Raw genomic sequence first — 10,671 nt, 5'->3', positions numbered from 1 at the left:
TTAGTTTCTCTTCCAAGTCATCTAACCAGTTATAGAAAGCAGAATATTCAGAGATGGGTTCCTTCCTAGTTTCTCTCTCTCTCCTAACATGTCAGAGCCTCTAGCTTGGGTTTGTAGCCACCTCACGATTCCATCCATTGTGTTTTCCTGCCCTTTCCTTCATGTTGTTGCTGATAGGGACAGGAAAACTAATATTATGGTATCCAAGCCCTGTGTAAGGCATCCTCTCAGGGGAACCTCTACATGGACTTCAACAGCCCTCTTATGGGACATGGCAAAAGCTTTTTGCGCTGTGGGAATTTTATTCCTCAGAAGGACATTTCCAAGCATCTTATACAAAGAAAAAAACTTATTTAGGAACAATGACCCCAACAATCACTTTAAAAGCCCTTATTGTCAGTTGTCGTCTTATTGTTTAAAGTAAGAGAGTGGCTGAAGTGATGAACCTGGTCATAGAGGCCAATTTCAACTTCAGACCAAACGCAGAAGCTAAATGGCTTATCGGGGGATCAATTATTCATATATTTCTCCTGGGCTTTATGGCAACAGCAGTTAATCAGATGTAATGATTACGAATGTCCAGTCTTGGATGAAATGAGCTGTGGAAAAAATGAAAGCAAACATGGCCCAACTGTTCATACGCTGGTTACATAAGAGACATTTTTAGTACCACACACTTTTCCTCACAATTTTGCTTTAGATCAGCATGTCCTTAAGTTCCCTTCGTCCAATGAAAATGACAAACAGAAAAATCCTACTTGTTTCTTATCCAGGAGGCTCCAAGAGTCACATGCTTTAGGAGCTGACAATATAAAAGCAAAAATCAACCATTATATGCCACTCTCATCTTCTTGACAAGCCCCCCCCCCGTCCCTTTTTCCTTGGTCTCCATATAGTTCTTGGCTTGTAGAGATGGATCTGCTCCATAGCAATGGCGTGCTGATCATCCAACATTTGCAGAAAGATTACAGGTCTTACCAGAGCTTTTTAAATTTCATGTCACATGTTGGAGATCCTCGGAATATTTTTTCTATTTATTTCCCTCTTTGGTTCCAGCTGAACCGAGTGGTTGGAACAAAAATGATTTGGGTTGCAGTGGTTGGTGATTGGCTCAATCTAATCTTCAAATGGTAAGGTGGCTGTTGTGAGTGTTGTTGTTGTTGTTGTTGTTGCTGCTGCTGCTATTGTTATTGGTTCCTTTGGAACCTTCAAGAAATACAGGATTAATGTTCTTGGAAGATAAGAAAACTTCCAGTGATTGTTAACTGTTGCTTTCATACATAAGTTTGAAGAGCTGCCCTTTTATCCTTTTAAGCAGAACACGGAAAAAATCAGTGTTAGCAAACAGTTGATAAATGTCTTTGTGTATTCACTGATATTTTCTTTCCTGGCAGGATTTTATTTGGTCATCGTCCATATTGGTGGGTCCAAGAAACAATGATTTATCCAAACCAAACGAGCCCATGTCTTGAACAGTTCCCCATCACGTGTGAAACAGGTCCAGGTAGGCAATTAGTTACCCATGGCCTATATATTCCCTTTATATGTTTATAATGTCCAGCTCCTGAAGTGCAGTAGGGCTGGAAGAACATTTCAATTCACCTCCTACTCATGAATATGTATGTATGTATGTATGTATGTATGTATGTATGTATGTATGTATGTATGTATGTATGTATGCATGCATGCATGCATGCATGCATGCATGTATCCATCCATCCATCCATCCATCCATCCATCCATCCATCCATCCATCCATCCATCCATCCATCCATCCATCCATCCATCCATCCATCCATCCATCCATCCATCCATCCATTATTTGAATTTATATCCCGCACCATCTGGCAACCAGGCCACTCTGGGCGGCTAACAACAATATAAGGCATAATATTAGAAAGACGATAAAAATAAATTAATACATAACAAACAGGGAAATTAAAACAGATTCATTCATTTCATTTCATTTTATTTTACAACATATAGAAGCACATGACTAAAATGCAATCAACAGAACAAAGAATAAAAATAATAAAAATGTGAATTAATAATACCATCAAAGCATAAAAATACATTAACACAAAACATTCAAAACATTACGGATAATGTAGTCTCACCCTCTTTATAGAGGGCAAAAGATCTAGCAAGTGTGTTGCTATGGTGGGGGGAAGAGTTGAGTGAGCCTGATGAGGTATATTAATAGCTTCACTGGTGAGGAGTAAACCTGAAAGGCCTAATTTGGTGATGGACGTCTGTGGCAGAATCCCAAAATCCTGAAGAATGTGGAGGCTCTGCTCCCCCCCCCCATGGTAGACCCTGAGAATCCCCAAAACTTTATCTGAACAGCCAGGAAAGCTTCTGGAGCCCACTTTCAGGTGGTACAGAGGGCGGCACAGAGGGAGGGGAAGGTAAGAATTTTCCATTGAGGACACCAATGAAACATTGGCTTTAGTCACAGAAAATGCAAACTCTTCCCTAATAAAACAACAGGATTCAATTGTGTAGTGACAACATTTGCTTCACCGACTTGGTCTGTGAGGAAAGATTTTAAAAAAGAAGAATGATGTAGAAATTCCAGAAATGTACTCACCACTTTTCACAGATGATATAGAATCTGTATTATAGATTCTGGAAGAAGGAATGAGAGCAGAAACGAATGAATGGAAGTACATTTTGTACCTTTGTCAAGGAAGAAAAGGGTGGGTCTGAGGCTCCTGGAATGGCCAGTCTGCAAGCTACAGAAATATGGCGCAGGATGGGCTTTAGATATGGAAAAGAATACAGCACCTTAGGTTTTAAAGAGATTGTATCCATTTTCCTCTCTCTCTCTCTCTCTCTCTCTCTCTCTCTCTTTGTGTGTGTGTGTGTGTGTGTGTGTGTGTGTGTGTGTGTGTGTGTGTGTGTGTGTGTGTGTGTGTGTGTGTGTGTGTGTGTGTGTGTGTGTGTGTGTGTGTGTGTGTGTGTGTGTGTGTGTGTGTGTGTGTGTGTGTGTGTGTGTGTGTGTGTGTAGTCTGCCTAGATTAAGAATGAGTGATGTGACGGACATGAACTACTTGTGTGGCTTCCTCTAGGCAAATAATTTATCCTACACAACCAGGTGAGAGAGGGCACCATATGGCAGTTGAAACAGCCAGAAGGTGAATGATACTGTTCTAATGGTGGAAGGATGTGCAAGTCGTGCTCAGCAAGCATGGGGGTTAGGAATGAGATGAATAAACATCATGCAGCCAACGTGAGGGGATATGAAAATGCTAGCTTTGATTGTGTGTTAATTGACCTGTTACTTTTGGGACTGGTTTCCTCTGAAGGGAGACATCTCAAATGTGAGAATTTGGGGCATTCTGCAGGGGACCTAGGAATGCTGTTGGCACTTGATTCCTATGTGCACCTCTGGCGTTTACAGGCTGCCTCTTATTTATTCCTGTTTCTGCCTTCCTGATTCTCACCACAGTCACAATATCCAGCTGGATGCTAAAGGGACTGTGTAGTGCTTGTGATGTTCCTGCGTTCCCTCCAGCCGTGGGTTTTCCTCAGAGACGTGTGACTCTGAAATCCAGCTTACAAAGTGGGCTAGCGGGGATCTTCCAAAGACCAATCGTAAAACAAAGCACAACTATATACAAGATGGCAAGACTGGGGAAAACGACATGCTGCGACACACAGATATCTTCCACCACTTAAGGGAACAGTGCTTCAACATGCGTGCTATAATTATTATCTAGTTTTATCCCCAGTATCAGTGGGATTTGGGGGCACTGGTTGTAGCTAATCCTGCTGTGTGATGAAAACACAGACTAAGATGCCCCACTTTGGGTACTTCACCTCCACCTTGTTTTTTTCATTTCCACAGGAAGCCCCTCTGGGCATGCCATGGGATCTTCGTGCGTTTGGTATGTAATGGTGTCAGCAGCGCTCAGCTATACAGTGAGACAGAAAGATAAATCAGCCATTAATCTCCACAGGTCAGTCTCTTTGTAAAGATATGTAGCCCCACTGTGGTGAGTTTATTCACTTGTTATTGAATGCAGATGGACAGCTAAACAAGATGCGGTGTTAAGCCTGGTTTTAGACTCCCATTATTAAATTCTGGTCTGATCAAATATCAGTGTACGGAGAAGATTTGGTGTTACCTTCAGGGCCATAAATTTACCTTGATAAAGACGGAGTGAGATGAGATGAGCATGAACTACAGTATATCGGTGTGGCTTCCTCCAGGCAAACAATTTAAAAAGCAGGGAACAGCTAGCAACCACCGCATGGCACTGTAGATAGCCTGAAGGTCCATGATACTCATCTGAGTTAAAATTTGTTGTTGCTGTTGTTTAGTCATTAAGTCATGTCTGACTCTTTGTTATCCCATGGACCGGAGCATGCCAGGCCCTCCTGTATTCCACTGCCACCCAGAGTTTGGTCAAATTCATGTTGGTAGCTTCAATGATACTGTCCAACCATCTTCTCCTCTTGCCTTCACACTTTCCCAATGTCAGGGTCTTTTCCAGGGAGTCTTTTCTTCTCATGAAATGGCCAAAGTATTGGAGCCTCAGCTTCAGGATCTGTCCTTCCAGTGAGCACTCAGGGTTGATTTCCTTCAGAATGGATACATTTGATCTCCTTGTAGTCCAGGGGACCTCAAGAGTCTCCTCCAGCACCACAATTCAAAAGCATCAATTCTTTGGCAGTCAGCCTTCTTTATGTTCCAGCTCTCACTTCTGTACATCACTATAGGAAAAACCATAGCTTTGACTATGTGGACCTTTGTTGGCAAGGTGATGTCTCTGCTTTTTAAGATGCTGTCTAGATTTGTCGACACTTTCCTCCCAAGAAGCAGGCATCTTTTAATTTCGTGGCTGCTGCCACCATCTGCAGTGATCATGGAGCCCAAGAAAGTAAAATCTGTCACTGCCTCCATATCTTCCCTTCCTATTTGCCAGGAGGTGATGGGACCAGTGGCCATGATCTTAGTTTTAAGATTTTAAATAGTTCAGCTGGAATGCCAATCACCTCCACTCGCCTTGTTGTTAGCCAAGCTTTCTAAGGCCCACTTGACTTCACTCTCCAGAATGTTTGACTCAAGGTCAGAGGCCACAGTATCTGGATTGTCCGGGACATCCAGATCTTCCTGGTATAATTCCTCTGTGTATTCTTGCCACCTCTTATTGATGTCTTCTGCTTCTGTAATGTCCCTACCATTTTTGTCCTTTATCATGTCCACCTTTGCACAAAAGGTTCCTCTAATATCTCCAGTTTTCTTGAACAGATCTCCGGTTTTCCCCTTTCTATTATTTTCCTCTATATCTTTGCACTGTTCATTTAAAAAGACCCTCTTGTCACTCCTTGCTATTTTTTGGAAGTCTGCATTCAGTTTTCTGTAACTTTCCCTATCACCCTTGGATTTTGTTTCCCTTATCTTCTCTGCTATATTTGTAAGGCCTCATTGGACAGCCGCTTTGCTTTCTTGCATTTCCTTTTCTTTGGGATGGTTTTTGTTGCTGCCTCCTGTACAATGTTGCGAGCCTCCATCCATAGTTCTTCAGGCACTCTGTCCACCAAATCCAGTTCCTTAAATCTGTTCTTCACTCCCACTGTGTATTCATAAGGGATTTGGTTTAAAATTTAGTATGTCTATAAAGAAATATAGTTTGTCTATATTTTGAACATATGGTGAAAATGTACTTTGTCTATAAAGAATGCCTGCCTAGTAGAAATGTTGCAGGCAGGCTATGAATCTCTTTCTGTCCAGTACACAGTAGGGATCTAAAATCTGTCACGTCCTTTTATCAGAATAATCCCATAAGCACATCTCCTAATTCCTACCTGTAAATATATAACAATGACAAAGCAAATAGCCAACAGTTTGATGCTCTTCCATGAACAGCCAAATATGCTGCCTTGAAGCATTTGCTTCAGCCTGCCTAATAGTAGGGCTGGCCCTTCCTGCCACCCTATATCTGCATTGCTTCTCTTCTCCCTGGAATTAGAAGTTTATGGTCATTCTTTTTAATCTCTCCCACTCAAACAGATGACATTCTGCTTACATTTCCCAGGGTTCACCTAGTTGGAGGGTTTGTTCTTTTCCCCTTTGTGCCTGTTAGTGCTGCTTAATGCCAAATAAAGGTGGATCTTATCAGGGTTGTATCCACACTGATTCCTCTTTAAGAAATCAACATCTTTTCAAGGAGCAGTTCAAGAACATTTCAAAAAAGTTTGAAGAAATATTTTTAAAATGGTCTTCTGTACTGGATTTTTTTTTAAATCTGTTTTTCTTTTAAAGTAGATTAACAGTATGAACCAAAGCTTCTGATCTGAGTTTTTTTTTTCTGCAGAGGCTCACCCCATTGCTAATCTACTTTGGAAATCAGCAGTCTCTCTCTCAATAACTGTTTAAAAATAAAAATAAAAGTGAGGAACCTCTTCAAAACCTTTAAAAGAATGATCTTCTGTACAGGATTTTTGTGTTTGTTGCTTAGCGCTTACATTTAAAGTTCACACCACCCCAAAAGTTCTTCCTGCTTTGACTGTGCCCCAGCATAAAGCAAACAAAACAAAACAGAACATCATCTGCGGGAGATGGTTTTAAAAAACCAGAAAATCAGGAAAAAATTAGCTAGTTGTCTCTGTTGGTACTGATTTAAGGCTTATGTCATCAGGATGGCAGAAAGAACACCAATTGTGTCCTTGTGAGGAACAAATGCTCCATCTGGATGAGCTCTCCGTGTCTAAAGTAGGGGGAGATTGAAATTGTCATGCGCTCCTGTTGCTGAACTTAACAGACATGCAGAGCTAAGAGGTGGGAAGAATGAATACAGAAATAGAGCACAGAGAGACTGAAAGGAAAGGTAGGAGGCTGAGAGGTTGATAAACAGAAGGTGAAATATTGAAAGAGTGAAATGGAGTGACAGTTGTGGCTGCTGAGAGACTGTGGAGGGGCAGGACAGTATAATAATTTGACATTTGAGATTTTGTTTTAATTTTCTCATGACCTTCTCTTTTGTAGACTTACCTGGTCCTTCCTGTGGAGTGTGTTCTGGATTATTCAGATCAGTGTGTGTGTATCAAGAGTATATATTGCCACACATTTCCCACATCAAGTTATCCTTGGAGTCATAGCTGGTAAGATAGGTAGCTTTCTTTTCTGCGGTGATACAACTTTCGATTTAAAAAATGATGGGAAATATTTGGGATATAACGTAGCGAGGTACTGGAAGCATATCTAGCCTAGCATTTATGTTGACAATCATCGGGATATATTGTGACACTCATGTTTAACATTAGATTTTTTTTTAATTAAGAAAACTTAAGGCGTATATTGCCTGCAATCCCGTTGCTTAGCGTTGTAAGTCACAACTAGAGTAGGCCCATTGAGTCAGTGGGGATTTGGTGTGTCAGTTCCTTCATATGTTCCATTGCTTCAGTGGGCCTGCTCTGGTTGTAAGTTACTATACCAAGCAACAGAATTCCAGGGTTTCCCACAGGAGGCCAGGCTGGCCCCATCTTTGCTGTCCTTCTGCAATCAGGTGAAGACCTTTCTCTTCAGGCAAGCTTTCTCTCAGTGACTGGCTACCTGAATGGATTGTTGTACCTTACTGCTTTAATTGTGTTTTGGTGTTGCTTGTGTGTTTTCTATGGTATTTGTTTGGTGCTTTTTAATACTTGTACAGTATACTCGTTGTTGTTAGCTTTAATATTGTCTTTTAATAATATAAGCCACCTTGGATACAATTATTTAAACAAACAAACAAAATTACATTGGCTAACAATGGTAAGCCATCACAGCATATCTGTGGACCTTCTAAATTCATTCTAGACAATGAAAACTTACAGACAGTCCATATTTTGTGAGAGAAGTGAGATTCTGACCTTCATACACAGGAGGAACAGTGGTGACAGCCTGCTAGGACCGTCGTGCAGGAAAATGTCCCAGGAGGGAAAGAATGAAAGAGGCAGTGAGCTGGACATTAGACTCAAGGAAGGCAGCAAAGTAGACAATGTGGTCTTGATCCTGATCTGAACTGGGATCCAACAACATTTTCCAATTTTGGGCGCCACTGAGTTGGGCTCCACCCTCCCTGCATGCAGCTCTGCCCCCCCCCCGGCTCCAGCCACAACCAGAACCAAAGGGGCATAAACTCTGGTTTTGGGGGCACAAGCTTGATGCAGTACTGCGCATGCCTGAGAAAGCGCTGTGCGACTGTGCAGCTTAGAGGGAATGTTGTATCCAAGCAAATGAATGGAAGCCGTTGGATAGAACAACATAGCCCTTTGTGGCTAGTGGCTCTTCCTACATCCACTATCTAGTAGTCTGTCTTTGAAACGACCCAGGAAATTTCTTAATTTAGCTACCCATCCATTTCACTGGGATGCCCCAGTTCCAGTACTTGGGGGACAGGTCTTCCCTAGACTTGTTCCCCACACCATGTTTAATTTTGTCAACCTCTGTCATGAGATGTCCCCCTTCCACCCCCAACTTTCATTCTAAAGAAATTCAGTTTACCACATCTACTCTGTACTGTATAGAGAAAAAAGAAAGACATCTTGATTTATTTTAATGGATTTAGTGGATTTAACTATAAAATCTTGTAAATTTGAGTTTTTAGATAAAATATGATTTTACCTGTGTTTATTCTTTTAAGAAATTTGTAAGCTGCTTTGAGCATTTTTTTAGTGGAAAAATGGGTGCAAATGTAATAAATTACATAATAAATAATGCAGGAATTGAGACAGAGGGAGAAAAGTAGCCACCTCCTTCTTGCAAGCATGGACTTGGTGCAAGGAGGGGCCAATGGACAGGTAAGGCTGTGATGATGCCAGATATCAACCAAGAGGATAAGAGAGAGTTTGTGCTAAAGAAAGAAATGAGTAGGCAAATTGCTACGGAGGGTCAGAAATTCTGGTGCAGTGGCAATGAACAGACCTGGAGTGGGCTTCTGTGCTTGTAAGACTTGCACAACAGGAAAAAATCTGGCTGTTGTGACTTTTCACAAGGCTGCTGCAACAGACTGGCTTGACAAACCGTATAACGAGGCAATTAAGAAGTCTGGTGGAGTTGATGGGATCTGAATTTTGCGTATTGGTTTAAACTTCTTTGCTTGAGAGCTCCTTCGCAGACTACGGTGAGCACACAGCCCTCTTACAGGAATAACTTCGGGTTGGATTCATACAAAATGTTGGTGAGCCATCGTACTCTAGATTTCTGTGGGCTGGTTCACTCAGCGTGTCCTCCCCCCCCCCCCCGTATGGAAGAAGCCCTGATTGCCTCTGGGCCCATTCCTTTATGGATCACAATCTGTGAATACACCACATGGGAGTTTCCCTTCCCCACCCCCCTCAGCTTTTGAACAGTGTTGGAGAAGAGGGAACTTCAGTCTGCCAGAGACGTCTGTTCTGCTACTGGAAGGATGGCACTGGATAAAATCTGGAAAAATCCAGCTCTTCAGGACTGTGCACATGTTACAGAATATTATGTTATATTCTGTTCTATTTATTGCCATTTATGGAGGAATATATATCATGTGATTTCTGAGATTGGTCCAATGCTCCCTCTGGTTTTAAAGCTAAATTTGAAACCCAGTTTATGTAACCCAACCTCTCTTCTTGTCTTGTTTCCCATTCACAGGCATGCTCGTCGCAGAAGCATTTGAACATGCCCCAGCCATACAGAGCGCAAGTTTGAAAACCTACATCCAGACCAATGTGTTGCTCTTTGTTTCTGCTCTTGGCTTGTATCTGGTTCTCAAGCTGATTGACATTGATCTTCTCTGGTCTGTCCCAAAGGCAAAGAAATGGTGTGCCAATCCAGAGTGGATTAATATTGACACAACTCCATTTGCTGGACTGGTGAGAAACTTAGGTGCCCTGTTTGGGCTAGGTCTCAGCCTTAACTCTGACATGTTCGTCACAAGCTGTAGAGGTAAACATGGCTATAAGACCAGTTTCAAGGTATTCTGCATAGCCACTTCCTTGGCAACACTGCAACTCTATGACTTTATCAAGATACCCACCCATACCGAGTATTTATTTTACACCCTTTCTTTCTGTAAAAGTGCAGCCATCCCTCTTACTGTCGTGGCTTTGGTTCCCTACTGCATACACTCGTTGATGAAGTCAAGAGAAAAGAAGCTTCCATAGATGTGATGGTGAATTTGGTATGGCGCATCTTCGGACATCAAGGGTGTTCTGTGACTGAAAGCTTGGAATGTTATCTTGTTTTTCCCCCATTCTGAGCAACCGAGGGTGCATTACTGGTTTTTAAAATTTAAAAAAGACATTTACGTCCAAGACTGGGGTCCTTATATCGAACAAGAAGAAAATGGGGGGGGGGGGAGGAAGGACTGATAGGTTAGGATGTCAATTTAATTCTCCAAATATTTTTTAAAATTGTAATTTTGAGACATAGCTATCTGGGTTTTTCAGTATCTGTGGAAGGTTTTAGATATGAGTATTGGTTGTCAAACCTCACTGGACTTTTCCACACCTGCCAATCTGCAGCTGAACGGTGCTTTACCACCCACTCTTCTTTCAAAACGTAGGAAAAATATAGCTTTATTCAGTACTACATGTTATGTTTATGTATATATGTATATATGTACAGTTACTAGTAAATGAAATTTGCATTTTGCGAGCATTGAGCTTTGTTTGAGGCTGCTTCTAAACTTGACTTCCCTCTCTCACAGA

General features: G+C 41.7%; 1 protein-coding gene across 1 annotated transcript; it reads left to right on the top strand.

Moving 5' to 3' along the window:
- Window positions 1-211: 211 nt before the first annotated feature.
- G6PC2 (glucose-6-phosphatase catalytic subunit 2) lies at window positions 212-10,276 on the top strand. Its single transcript, XM_078394497.1, has 4 exons — window positions 212-1,504; window positions 3,851-3,962; window positions 6,995-7,110; window positions 9,614-10,276. Exons 1-4 carry the CDS (start codon window positions 1,438-1,440, stop codon window positions 10,123-10,125), a joined length of 807 nt encoding a protein of 268 aa, XP_078250623.1. The 5' UTR covers window positions 212-1,437; the 3' UTR covers window positions 10,126-10,276.
- Window positions 10,277-10,671: the final 395 nt, after the last annotated feature.

The sequence above is a fragment of the Pogona vitticeps genome, chromosome 1 (genome assembly GCF_051106095.1).
Source record: "Pogona vitticeps strain Pit_001003342236 chromosome 1, PviZW2.1, whole genome shotgun sequence".
In the NCBI taxonomy this organism is placed as follows: domain Eukaryota; kingdom Metazoa; phylum Chordata; class Lepidosauria; order Squamata; family Agamidae; genus Pogona; species Pogona vitticeps.
Note: the sequence above shows the minus strand (reverse complement) of the source record. Positions and strands in the feature narration are given on the sequence as shown.